General features: G+C 50.3%; 1 protein-coding gene across 5 annotated transcripts in view; it reads left to right on the forward strand.

The window, feature by feature from the left end:
- KDM4C (lysine demethylase 4C) overlaps nt 1-13,946 on the forward strand; it is a 3,084,728-nt gene that overhangs the window by 2,302,634 nt on the left and 768,148 nt on the right. For all 5 annotated transcript variants that reach the window (XM_069625930.1, XM_069625928.1, XM_069625929.1 and 2 more), the window contains one exon: nt 12,871-12,926. In XM_069625930.1, the coding sequence (XP_069482031.1) occupies nt 12,871-12,926 (56 nt within the window). The remainder of the gene's footprint in view (nt 1-12,870; nt 12,927-13,946) is intronic.

Consider the following 13,946-nt stretch of genomic DNA (forward strand, 5'->3'; position numbering starts at 1 on the left):
TGGACCCTGCTTGTGTTTTAAGGAGTGAACCTTTTATTTGTTGCTTTGCTCTGCTGCTGGTTTCTTCCCTGGTTAGTGCAGGACCCTTCAGTCTTCCTCCTTCGTGTCAGTCCGACAGTCGCTTCAGGAACCGGGAGCCTGCAGGAACTACCAGGAATGTCCGCCTCCTCTAGAGCTTGCTCTCCGTTTTAAGGTACAGTGCAAACCTGGTTACTCGTTTCGTTCAGCCGCAGGGAAAGTGTGTGAAATCTTTCTCCAATCCGAGGGCTTGTCGTTCTCTTCTTTTTAAACTAACATTTCTACCACCCAACCTCGTCCGAAAATCCGTGGCACGAACTTTACCGTGAACGAGCCTGAACCGTGTGATCTTGAGCAAAAGACTTTTGTCCTATTGACTTTGGCCCTAAGCCTTTTCTACCTGATTCTATCACTGTAGTTCCTCTTGTTCTATTGCCCCGAGTACTTACCTGTTGGTGTGGTTCAATTTCTATTTAACTTTGTCTTTCTCTCCCTTTTAAATTACTGCAGTGCCGTTTTGCTCCCACTTCATTTTGTGAGCTTAACTTGTCTGGGATTTAAGGGAAGTAGTGTGGTGTATTGAGAGTGTGATTTTTAAACTGCTTATAATGGTGTTGTGTTATACAACTGGAAAGTGAAATAAATGTATATTCTTTTACTTGAAAACCTTGAGTCAGTGTTTGCCTGAATCATAGTAATTGCTGTCCTTTGTGTAACTATTTGATACTGCTCACTTACTCTTGAAATAAGTCTGGCTGCTCCGCTACTGCTACCACTTTAACTGTGTAGAACAGGCTTGTACCAAAGGTGAATTTGTACTGTCACTTGTAGTCTTAATTATGTGTGGTGTTTCCAAAGGGTACTGCATATAATTCTGACTAAGAGCCCCCCCCCCCTAACCACAGCCTTCATAGCACCCCAAACCATGTCCCGTGGGGGGCCAGAGTTATCATTTTCCTTGAAGTAATTGGAGATTACCTCCTCAATCTCACCAGCCAAGACAGGGACTCTAAGCACTGGGTCATATAACCTCCAGTGGAGCGTGAGCCTCTTGTGCCTATCCAGTATTGCCATGACCACTGACAGAGGGGCCTGATCAGACCGCGTTCGTACCCTCACCGCTGCTCCTCAAACACATGGGTACAGCGCAGTGGGAATGAGAATGAGATCCAACCTAGAAAATCCCCCATGGACATGCGAGTAAAAAGAGAAGTCTGTCTCTTTCCCATGCGCCAGCCTTCATGTGTCAACCAGTCCCAGTTCACGAAGGAAAAGGCCAAATGCTACGGAGTGCTTGAAGTTCAACCTGATGGAGGGGAGAGACCTTGTCATCTAGGGTATTGGGTACTAAATTAAAATCCCCAACGAGTAGGATTTCCCCTCGGCGAAAGGGAGCACCTTAAGCAAAAAGATTTCCAAAAAATGCATCCTCGCCAACATTTGGAATGTAAAGGGACACCATAGTGAACATTCAATCCCACAGTAGACCCTTAACACAGACATAGAGCCCCTGTGGGTCCCAGAGGACCTTAACATTCGATACAGGGATTCGTTCGCCCACCAAAATGGCCATCCACCATTTTTTTCTCACCTCCAGAGGCGAAATACTAGTGTGGGAATGCACTGTTTTTCATGCGTTTCCCATCCTGTTTGCGCAGGAAATGTCCCTTAATTTGCCCAGAACTGACACCGGGGAGTTCAAGCCCTGTACATTCCATGTGCCCAACACCCCAGCATCAGCTCCTACTTCGGTCAGCATTTCCCCGGAAAACAAGATTTCCACCCTTTGTCGCCAGCATCTGACCTGCCACATAGCAGTAGCATAGCGTAATTATCTGACCCACAACCAACATTTAAACATTAAGCCTGCCGTCCCCTGCCCTCACCCCAAACATGCTCAAACGTGAGCATCTTCCAAACATCTGGAAATGTCAGGAACCTGACTTAGAGGGCAGAAAAGAAGAACCACACTTCCATGGGACGCACCTTCTCACCCCCCAACCCTGGGCCCCACTCCTGGTTTAGTTTAATTCAATCTCCAAAGGCAACACAGTAAATTCAACACCTGGGAATCCCCAGAGGTACCAAATAGCCAATCCAAACCTTATTGTGTTCAGGTCTTTCTATCTGGCCCCTTCAACCGCCTCCCTCTGCGCACCTTGCGCCATTTCTGCGAGGGTGCCGGCTCTGTTCCCTGGCCAGTATCCTGCTCCCCCTCTGGGCTTCCCCCACCCGTCCCCTCCAGATTCAGCAGGCTCTATGCTTCCCTCAGTGTTCGCATCACCCAACGCCTTCCCTGCTAAGTAAAATGGAGGGCAGTAGGAAAGCCCCATCTGTACGGCACTTCTATGTACATAACCATTCAGACAAAGGGCACAGTGCATTTCTTTTCACCAAGGTTGTTGACGCTAGATCCTGATACAGGGAGAGTGACGTGTTGCAGAAGGGGATGGAAGAGAAAGGTCTAGCTGCTGCCATTATTCGCTCCTTGAGCTTGAAGAAGTGGACCCGGGACAATACATTGGCAGGTCTGTCCTAAGACAGGGCAGTACGGGAGCTGGCCTGATGACTCCTGTCAAGTTCAATCTCCTGGTCTGCAGGCAATTCAAGGATGGAGCGAAAATTATCAGCTACAAAGTTGGGTAGTTCCTCGTCCCACACTGTAGAAGAAATGCCTTGCATTCGAATATTATTTCTTGCGGGGGACGATTCTCCCCATCCTCCAGTTTATACTTCAGGACCTCACAGCGGGTCTCTAGGGCCTCCAGTCGAGTGGAGCATTCCTCCACCTCGTAAGACTGCTCACAGAGAGTATCCTCCACCTCATACAACCTGTGCTCTGCCTCAGAGACTCTTTTGTCCAGCGCCTAAATCTTTGGGGAGAATTCCTTCGTGCTTTTGTGAATCTCTTTGCAAATTTCGGCCAGCAGATCCTTCAGGTCAGACTTTGTTGACATCTGTGTGAACATGGGCGGGAGGGGGTTGGCCCCATGTACCTGGGCTGATACAACCTCAATGCACTTGTTCTTGCCTGTAGACTGCAGCATTGTGGAGCTGTCACATTGCTTTCCTATTTTCGGCGTGTTAGCCATGTCAGGGATATGAGGCAGCAGCCAGTCTAATCCGCTTATGTTGCAAAGCTTGACCCTCCAGAGGACCACGGGTATACCACCAGGCCAGTCTTTCACTCAACAGGCCCAAAGCCAGCCAACGGCAATCCTAGGGTGAAAGTACCAGTGGCAGAGGTAGCAAGGGGGGGAATGCATGTCAGAGCTCCAGAGGAGGTTGCAGACAGGACCTGGGATCCAGCCCACAGTTGTCGCCTCCATGTGGGCATGAGGAGCCTGTGCAGTAAATTATCAGGTGGAATAACACCTCACCTCCCCTGTGGCACCTGCAGCACGAGCACAGAATGCTTCCATTAATGCACATTATAATGTAGACGGGGCAGTGAGCCCCAAGCACTTCACAGCAGCAGTGGGTGGCCTCCCATGTCTCCAAGCACCCCTGCCCTCCAGAGCCACCGTCTTTCCCCACCATGCAGGCTGCCCCTTTGTGCTCCACACACCTTCTCCCACAGTTTGCATGCAGCAATGACGTCCAGCGGGAGACCAGCGCTCCCGAACCAGCGCAAGGAGCAGCCAAGGTGAGCTTGCAGACCCCGTCGGGCCACTCCCACAGGTTAGGCGTCTCTGAGATATATCCAGTTCAGCAGAAGTCATCCGTGGGGGGCCACACCCCTGCTCCCCAAGCCCCCAGCAGCACGATGTTGGTGCCGGCAGGACTATCCAGGGGATTGTGACACGTCCCGACCCACTGGGCCCTCTCGGGGTTACAACCTCACTGATGCGTCAGCCCGGGGGGCTCCTCAGTCTGGGACGCCGGCCTCTGATAGCTCCGCACAGCCCCACCACACCAGCGGGACACCACCGGAGCAACGCTGCTATATGGCAGCAGCGCTCACCATAAGCTGCCCTAGAGCCAGCTCTGATGCGAAGCACCAGTCGGAGCCACAAAGGTGTGCCCCCCTCATGATCGGGCCCAGCCCGGGGCCCCCATCTTCCAGCAAGGCCAGCACTAACCATCAGAGCCAATCCTCAGGATGCTGGTTACCACGGAGCTCCACATTTCACCAGCGTGCAGACACAGGGCTCTGGTTTCGGAATCCTGTCTTCCTCAATTAGTTTAAGAAGCCAGGGGAGAACTGTACTGTTCGTCTCCGCCCTCTCGACGCCAGAGACTCTCATGCAGCCATCTTCATGATGGCGTGCCTAGCCACGGGCCAAGAGATCCTATGATTTATCCATCTTTAAATGCATGCCAGAACAAGACTCTTATTTTAAAATACCCATTGTGATTCAGTTCCTCAAGGGACTAACAAATATTTTCCCACCGGTCCCTTTCATAGTCCAGGCTTGGGATCTGAACTTGGTACTAACATTTTTAATGGGAGCTCCATTTGAACCTCTCCACTTCTGTCCACTCAGATTACTAGCCTAAAAGACAATCTTTCTGATAGCCATCACTTCTGCTTGCAGAATGAGTGAGCTACAAGTTCTGCCATGTAAACCTTCTTTCACTATATTTTCTAGGGAGAATGTAGTATTGAAGGTTCATTCCTCTTCCCTTTCCATGACGTGTCCGAATTCTATTTGACACAAAAATTACTTTGCCAGCATTGTATCCACCACCTCGTCTCGCCAAGGAGGAAGAGAGGTTGCACAGACCTGACCCTAAAAGGACTCTAAAATTTTACATTTCCAGTTTGGCAAATGACAGACAAGAAGTTCAGCTCTTTGTGGGTTTTACTGGACACAGACTAGGACAGGCCGTCTCTAAACAAATGTTGTCACGTTGGATAATTCTGTGCATTACGTCACATCCCCTTTCCTCCATACTGTTTGAGCGTCCCTTCCAAGGGATGGGAGACGGAACCTTTTTCACCAGAAAAAAACCTTCTTCCCCTTTAAATTTAGAGGCGCGTAGGGGTGCGGCCCAGGGAGCATATCTTGCCCTGACTCTTCCCTCTGGCTCCTTACCCCAGTCCCCTTTTCTGCGTCGACGGAAAAGGCCGAATTCACCAGCCCTCCTGGGTTTGGCTTCGGCCATGTAATTCCACGCATGGATACTTCTTCTCTTTGCCTTCTTTTTTGGCTTTTTATCATTCAGGTACTCGGTCCTCAGGCGACAGACTCCTCCCGGGCGCATGTCGACTTCTACAGGGTTCAGCAGGTGTTCAGCCTGCAACAGGCTCTTCCCAACTTACCCCCACACCCTCTGCCTATGTTTCCTTGGCCCAGACCATGGTTGGCAAGCTTGTTCAGCATGTGGCTCGCTGTCCTCGAAAGCGCCGAAGACCAGACTAGTCAGGTGGAGGGAGCTCTTCCAGAAGTTGCCTCCAGAGGACCTCAAGAACTGCGTGAAACATCGAACCAAGCCCAAAGACTCCTTCCCAGGGACTCTCTCGCGCGGGAGGGACCGGTGAGGTCCTTCTACCAGCACGTACACCGAGGCAGCTGTACCTACTGGCCTCCAGACCGAGGGATCCTCCCGGTGACAGTGTTGAGGGACTGGAAGGTTTTTTTACCGGGTTTTCACCCGAGGGGCTCCTCCCTTTTACCGGCACCATGGCCGAAGGTGCTACACCCTAATACCGGTAATACGTCTGAGGGGGCGCCTAAACGCAGCTCTACCGACCCCCGGGTCGTGGGTGCCACACCTACCGGGCCTAGACCCGAGGTGCAGGGTAGGCCTTGTGATCCACACGCAAGAGTCTTGGACGAGGCTGGGCCCAGCGGGCTGAGCAACACGTGGCAGGCACGTGACAGGCTGCTCAAAAAAATGGCTGCCGTGCCAGACAGAGGCACCCGTCCGACGCCATTCCAGGAATTCGGTGAAGAACGAGTGTCAAGGTGGGACTGTCCTCAACCAGGTACGTGGCCTACAGCCTACCCCTCCTTTTGCCCAGGGCAGTTTGCCTTTGCGTCCATATGGGCAGGGTATGCAGCGGCTCCAGCAGCTCCGCGCTACCCCGTCAGCACCCCCTGCCACCTCCTCGGCCAGTGAAGAGGTCTTCTTCAAGAGGTTCCTCTGCCTCATGAAGTCCCCCCTGATAGGGGTTATCCTCAAAGAAGCCATCAGAGAAGTCCCTCCCGCAATGCTAGAGCACCACCGGCGCAGTAGGCCCCAGCGCAGCCGCCTTTGTCCGGCTCCCCAGCTGACTCCTCAGGTGGCTCCGTATCAGCCTGCTCAGCCTCCGGCCGCTGTCCCGGTACCCCAGCCTCCAGTGCCAACTACTCCTCCTCCTCCACAGGATCACCCTGATCCATAGGATACGGATGAGGAGAAGGATCCGGACACGCCATCCTCAGCCAGGGCCTTCCACAAACGTCTTGCTGGGCTGGCGGAGTATCTGGGCCTACCCCAACCCGAGGTCGAGCAGCCGGCAGAGGGGGTTCTGGCGGAAGTCCTCAAGCAACGCCCCTCTGCCAAATCGGGGATTCCACTGCAGACCAATGTAGTCTCCCTGGCCAAGAAGGGCTGGCTCAAACCCCACTCAGCCCAGCCGGTCAATCGACGCCTGGGCGCCAATTACAGGCAAGATGGAGGGGGATACACTCTTGCTTTCGGGCCATCCTCAGCCACACTCCTTGTTTATCGCTGCGGCCCCACTATACTCCAAGCCTCTGTCGTCCTCAGCCTCCTCCTCTGCAGCGCTGCTAGGCAAGGAGGAGAAGATCTTGGCGGCGTATGGCAAGAAACTCTATTCCAACGCTTCCTTACATCTTCGTCAGGCCAAAGCAGATGCCATGCTGGCTGCCACCAACCAAAGATTATGGCAGGAAATTGCGGACTTCCTCCCAGAACTCCCCACCCAGAGCCAATCATGCTTTAAGGAGGGGCTAGCCGAGGCCAAGCTGGTGGCGAATGATCTCATGGAATCCACCGTGGCCCATATTGAGACCTCTGGCCGTGCAACTCGGCCCCCAGGGTCTTCACCACGCTCATGAATGCGGTGACGGTCCTCCTCAGAGCGCAGGGCCTCCACATCTACCCTTACCTCTCCGGAAGCGGTTCACCACTCTTCCCATGTCCTTATGAACACTCTGCACAATCTGGGCTTTTCGCTCAATCTCAAGAAGTCGCAGCTGCAACCCACGCAGACTCTGACATTTTTGGGCCTCATCTGGGACACGTGCTCCCAGAAGGTATTTCTTTCGGAGGACACAAACTCGCCTATCAAGAGGGCCACCACCCACTTTCTCAACAGATAAGTGACCTCAGCATGGTGGTACCAACATCTCCTGGGTCTAATGGCAGCGGTCCTATTAGCCGTCCCATACGTGATACTAAGGATGAGGAGGATTCAGCTGCACTTCGTGGCCACATGGAACCAGGAGCGAGGCTCTCAATCCGAGATAATCAACGTTCCACCATCTCGCCACCCAGACCTAACTTGGTGGTCCAGAGACTGCAACCTACTGATGGGTCAGCCCTTCCGACCGCCCACTGCGCAGGCCACCATTGATTCCTTGCTCGAGGGCTGGGGAGCCACCCTGGACAATCTCTCTGTCCACAGCACCTGGACTCGACAGGAGCAGGGATACAACATCAATTGGCTAGAGCTGAACGCCATCTGGCTGGCGCTCGGGGCATTCCTACCACTTCTCCGGGGCAAGGTTGTCCTCATCCAGACTGACAACTCGACCAGCATGTACTACATCAACAAGCAGGGAGGCACCAGATCACCTCCCCTGTGCAGACTTCCGATCAGCATGTGGGAGTGGGCCCAGGAAAACTACATTTACCTCACGGCAGTCCACCTCCCGGGGGAATCCAACCTGGAAGCGGACAGGCTCAGCAGACTGGGAGCGGACAATTACGAGTGGCAGCTAAACGACCTTGTTATTCAGGAGATCTTCAATAGGTGTGGTGACCCCCAGATGGAGCTCTTTGCCATCTGGCACAACACGAAGTGTCCCCAGTTTGCATCCGGGCAAGGTCAGGGCCCCAGTCTCTGGGCGACGGATTTCACCTCCAGTGGACCGGCATGAAAGCCTACGCCTTTCCGCTCACGCCCCTGATTCACAGAGTAACTTGCAAAATCAAGGAGTCTTGCCAACTCCTCATCAATCTAATAGCTCCATGGTGGCCGGCCAGGCCATGGTTTTCTGAGCTGCTCAGTCTCTCGGAAGTGCCACCAATTCACTTCCCGACTGGCTCAGCACATCTTCTTGCACGGCAGAGGGGCAGAGTCATCCACCCTGTGCTAGGAAAACTAGCCCTCACAGCGTTGTACCTGAGCAGGTAACGCTGCGGCACCTCAGCGTCTCACAGGCCAATCTGGAGATCATGCAGGGCGCCAGGAGCAAGGATACCAGGGCCCAGTACGAAAGCAAATGGACCAGATTCTGCCACTGGGCAGACTCCAGGGGAATCGACCCTGTGGCATGCACCTTGGACAACGTGCTCTCCTTCTCAGAGCACCTTGCCCACTCAGGCGTGCAGGTTGACGCCTGCTGCACATACCTTGCAGCCATTGGGGCTTACAGGAACTTGGAGGAAAGCATCTTCTCCTCCTCTAATCCTATCATCAAGAAACATCTGACGGGACTCGCAAGGCTCTACCCGCCCGTCAAGAGACCGCACCATGTTTGGGACCTTAACATAGTCTTGGGCGCCCTGGCGCACAAACCGTTCCAGCCAATGGCGTCCGTGGACATCAGGCTGGTCAGCATCAAGACAGCCTTACTAGTCGGTCTTACCTCGGCTCGTAGAGTCGGCAAAATCCAGGTGCTGATTGCCTCGGAACCATATACTACCTTTCACAAGGACAAAGTAGTGCTCCAGACACACCCAGCATTTCTGCCTAAGGTTCCGTCTGCTTTCCACTTGAACGAGGGAATAGTCCTTCCTACTTTTTTTCCCGATCCCAAGGACGAAGCACTGACAGTGCCGCAGTGCCTGGATGTCAGACGTGCCCTGAAATTCTACTTGGACAGGACCAAGGGCTTCCGCAAATCGGACGCCCTGTTTGTCACTTTCGGAGGCTCAAGACCAGGCTATTGGGCCTCTTAAGGCTTCCATATCTCGCTGGATGGTCTCTGCCATCAAAGAAGTGTATGAGGGCCAGCTCAAGCCGCTCTCAGCCAACATGCATGCCCACGCAGTCAGGGCTAAGGCAATGGCCATCGCATTCCAGTGCCATGTCCCCTGGCAAATCATAAGCAGGGCGGCCACGTGGGCCTCTCCCTCGGCTTTCTGCAAGCATTACTGTTTGGATGCCGGTTCTAGATCTGATGCGGCTTTCGGACAGGCGGTTCTCAGGAACCTATTTGCTTAAGGAGGGTCTCCTCTCCACCCTAGGGCTACAATCAGTTGTAATCGCCCATACAGTATGGAGGAAAGGGGACGGAACGTAGGAGTAATTAAAAGTTACTCACCGTAGTAGTGACTAACATACTCTTAGTCCATAGTCCCCTTTCTTCCATATGCCCCACCAACCTCCCCCCTAATAATACTGGTGTCATTAGGCAATGTTAAATGTATTGTTGACGAGTCAGTGGGGACTGAGGTGTGGCGCTGGAAGGTGGAGTCAGGGCAGCACATGCTCCTTGGGCCGCACCCCTGCGCGCCTCCAAATTTAAAGGGGAAAAAGGTTTTTTCTGGTGAAAACGGTTCTGTGACCCGTCCCTTGGAAGGGACGCCCATACAGTATGGAGGAAAGGGGACTGTGGACTAAAAGTACGTTAGTCACTACGGTGAATAACTTATAATTTCAGGATGGTATTCTATAGATGGAAAATATGTCCCTGAAAATGTAAGGGCATATTCAACCAGAGGAGTGGCAACCACTTCAGATCTGCAAAGAGTTGCACAGGTGCAGGACATTTGTAATGCTGCAACTTGGTCGTTGATTCGTACCTTTTCATGACATTACTGTCTGGGCACCTTGTCGGGCCAGGACACTAGGTTTAAGAAAGCTGTTTTGCACAATAAAAACCAGTAAGAAATTCATTGGGCCCACCTCCTTCTATGAAATTGCTCTGGGTATCTATCAAAGATATGGAATCCGTTGGAGGACACAATCCATGAGAAGAACAAATTCTTACCCTAAGTGATGTTCTTTCTACTGGATGTACCTCCTATGGATTCTTTAACACCCCCATAGTCCCCCTTCCTATCCCTCTGACTGGGTGAATTTTTGATTACACTTCTCTCTTTCAACGCCCATGTGGTTTCTTGTAATCCTCTAATTGGCTGTGCAGAAAGAGGGACAAACTAGAACTGAAGCAACGGGCACAGTGCGTTCTATTTATACCATCATCTATGTCCCGTCCAAGCACAGGGATGGATACCGTAAAGGGACATAGACTCGATGCCGCACAGTGCCTTCAACTGTTGAAAATGTTCTGCGACTGCAAGCAGGAAATCGGTATATCAAAGACAAGGAATACATCCGTGGAACATCCAGTAGAAATAAAGTTGCCAGCGGTAAATAATTTGTTCTTACCAGGTAATGACTCACACCTCTGTGCCACAGTTCAGTCGGTTCAGTTCTCGTGCTTCTACTCTGTTCTTTAGTTGTGGTAGCATTCAGTGTTTCCCACACTGTTCTTCTGCTCCTGTGTCATTTACTACTATTTAGCCATTAGATGTCACTGTGTTTCTTCCACCACCTGTTCATTGAATGCTCAAGTGCTGACACAGGTTAACCTGTGCTTTCCAACTTCTTGCCCATCAAGTTGGTTAGCAGCCTGTTGCCGAAGATCTTAAAGAGTAGCGACACTCTATCTGTCCTTTGCTAAAGTCTGCCCTGTTGGGTCCACCTTCAAGGGTCTGGTCACCCCTCACCAATAAAATGTGCATCACTACACTTCTTGTCACCTCTCTATGCCACCAAACAGAGTACTCGCTGCTCCTTCATAGGTTCAACTCTTTCAGAAGAGGTGTTTTCTACTATCTTCCCCCGTCCTGGGCCTGACATGTGTTCTTGAACCTTCCTGTTTTGACTCTCTCTTTTGACTCGTTCTCTTTCTGATGTTCACCAACCTCCTCCAATTGTGTGTCACCACCCACCACTTCCTGATGTTCACCTTCTTCCTCCTGCTACCTCTCTCCTGCCTTCATCTCGTGATATTTAACACCCTCCTCCGGCTATATAACTCATAACACCTCCCATGCTTTGTCAGTCTCCTGTCCTTCAGCCTTTGCAAACGCTTGCTGCTGCATTCCTTGCAAATATACAACTCTTTCAAGCGCTTAACACAACCTACTTCAAATACCCACTGTGTCGGACTTAGAGCATGGGTTTATATAGTCATGTGTCCCTTCTCCTTGGGCTAGACCCCATGTGAGAGTTTGCACCTTTCACCAGATTGATGGTGCTTACCTAGCACACTTGCCTTCATATGCCTGGACCGCCATCTTGGATTCCACTTGTGCATCTATTATGGTTTCCCCAGAGCTGCAATGCCTGCAGCGTGGTGTGTTCTTCTGTGCCATTTTGTAAATTACTTGGATGCCCTGGGTAAACTGATGTCTATTCCTCTTATCAATGGCATCTGCTCTGTTCGCAGCAGGTGAATGTGACTTCACTTGATAAGCCACGCAAAGAAGCCCTCCTCCTCTCTGAGGTCTACGGGAGCCTCAGAACAAAATTTTGTAGGAATTATAAAGTGTCTTTCATGGTCTGAGTGACACAGAGCTAATGGTCCTGTATGACTAAATGTCCCAAGTTCCAATCTCTCAAAGGGGCAATATCTTGAAGCCTCATTGAGGGTCTAGTGACTGCTCCCTGTGGAACACAAGGGATTAAGTGTGGGTGACCATTGTTTCCCCCTATACCTCTTCCATATGATATGATATGGCATTTATAATGCGCCTATACACAAATGTTTCAAGGCGCGATGTGGCAAGGGAGGGGGAACAGAGGGAGGACAGACAACGATCCTACTAGGCCAGGTGTCATTCAGATCGCGCAAGTGCATGGGAAGTGGAGGGAGGAGAAGTGCGTGGGGCAAGGGGGAGAGGCCAGTGCAGTACATGTGATAAGAAAATAAATAAACAAGTAAAAGTACAGCCAGCCGGTGGCAAGTGCGGGGTAAGTGCAGACATCAGGTGTCAACTGCTGGTAGTGGGACTGTAGGGATACAGAAAACAGTCCCCAAGTGCAGGGGTTGCCAGGAACGCAGTGCAGGAGTGCGACTGGCGGAGGAGGGGACCTGGGCCCGAGATCAGAAGGTGGCCAGGTAACCAGTGCAATTGAAGTGTCAGCCAGGAAGTCAGCAAGGGAGAGGAGGAGAAAAAGCAGAAGCAAAGAGAAAGATGTGACTCTTCAAGTTTCAGGGGGGCATCCCCATCACCTGATAGATCGGGGAACCCAGGACCCTTTGATGCACCCACTAGAAGTCCCCAAAGCCAGACAAGGGACTTCTTCAAATGACTTGACTATATTTGTTATGATGCCATCATTGCCAGGGAACCTCCACAAAGGGCATGTTAGCCCAGTACCCATTAGTGATGGCATACTCCTCTTCATGGCTCTCTTGTGGGCAAGTAAGAAAATCCTAAGAAGGGGGAGGGGTTCTTTCTTTTCCTATCGATATGGCATCTGCAAAGGGCTATCAGATATGTTGATACACGTTTGTTTCAATTTGTATGTTGGATATTGTGTTGACATTCCATTAGTTTCCAAAAACCACTAAATTGGGTAACATTCTAATGATTTTTCAAGCAGAACAGCGGCTTGTACAGGAAATCATAGTAAATAGTAACAAACATACCAACATATCTAGCCATAAGGATATTCCAATGTATTTGCTTATTTTGATTCATATTTTTTATTTTCAGGAATGCTGCCTTTGTAATTTGAGAGGTGGAGCTCTTAAGCAAACGACAGACAAAAAGTAAGTCAGTAAAATATTCTAAAGCGAATTTGATACGAATTTGATACATTTTCTAGTTTTAGCGTGAGGAATGTAAAACAATAAATATTTAAATAGTAAGCAGTTTTTTCCAAGATCTTTCTTTGTGGAATATAAAGACACAAAAGCAGTAAACCACTTCCCAACAAACCTCCCCAGTGCACAGTTTTCGTTTTAAAATGTGTTGAAAATCCATTCCGTCGATAATTACCACCAGGAGCAAAACAAGGGAAAACTTTTGAGAGGCAGGAAAGAAGAAGACCATGGAGAAAAGGGGCATGGAATATCAATAGAAGGGGGAAGGTGTATTTAAGAGAAGGCAGCTCTGACAATCCCCAAGAACAGAGACTGAGATCAGACCTCTCCCCCATAATAACAATATAATACATAGCAGCCTCCAATAGCCTTATAAACGCCTGTAAATAATGGTGTTGTTACAGGCTAGTTTTGACAGCCCTACTGAAATGTAATAAAAAAATGACACCACTAACGCTCTGCAATTGGTTATTGCAGGTAGGTTGTGACCTCACAATGCCTGCTGCCTGATCAAGCACAGAGATAAATTCCAGTTCTCACTGCAGCCCTTAATTAAAGCCTGTACTCGATTTTCAAATGTCTTTCTTGCAAAAGAACTATCTTTTCAGCCACTAACTGATAAGGTACTCATTATGGTTGTCTCCTTATTTTGTGCACATCTGGAGTTTAACACTTGCGAGCAAGATTTTGCATGTTCATACTTATTTTACGCACAATACAAATACTTTGTTTTACTTTAATCCGTTTTTAATTTCAAACAATAAACAAAGAACAAAACTTATAGCAGTACAACATCAATATTGAAAACTGAATCCACTATGCAAATATTCACTGTGTTGTATTGATTCAGGTGTAGAACCCAAATAGATAAGCAAGGTAACCACCCCTGTGCCCCCTACATGCTCTGTATCATATTTATATCATATAGCGCAGTAGTTAGATGACATGTTTAGCAGTTATAGGGTG

This window comes from Ambystoma mexicanum, chromosome 6p, assembly GCF_040938575.1.
Source record: "Ambystoma mexicanum isolate Mex_15411 chromosome 6p, UKY_AmexF1_1, whole genome shotgun sequence".
Classification (NCBI taxonomy): Eukaryota; Metazoa; Chordata; class Amphibia; order Caudata; family Ambystomatidae; genus Ambystoma; species Ambystoma mexicanum.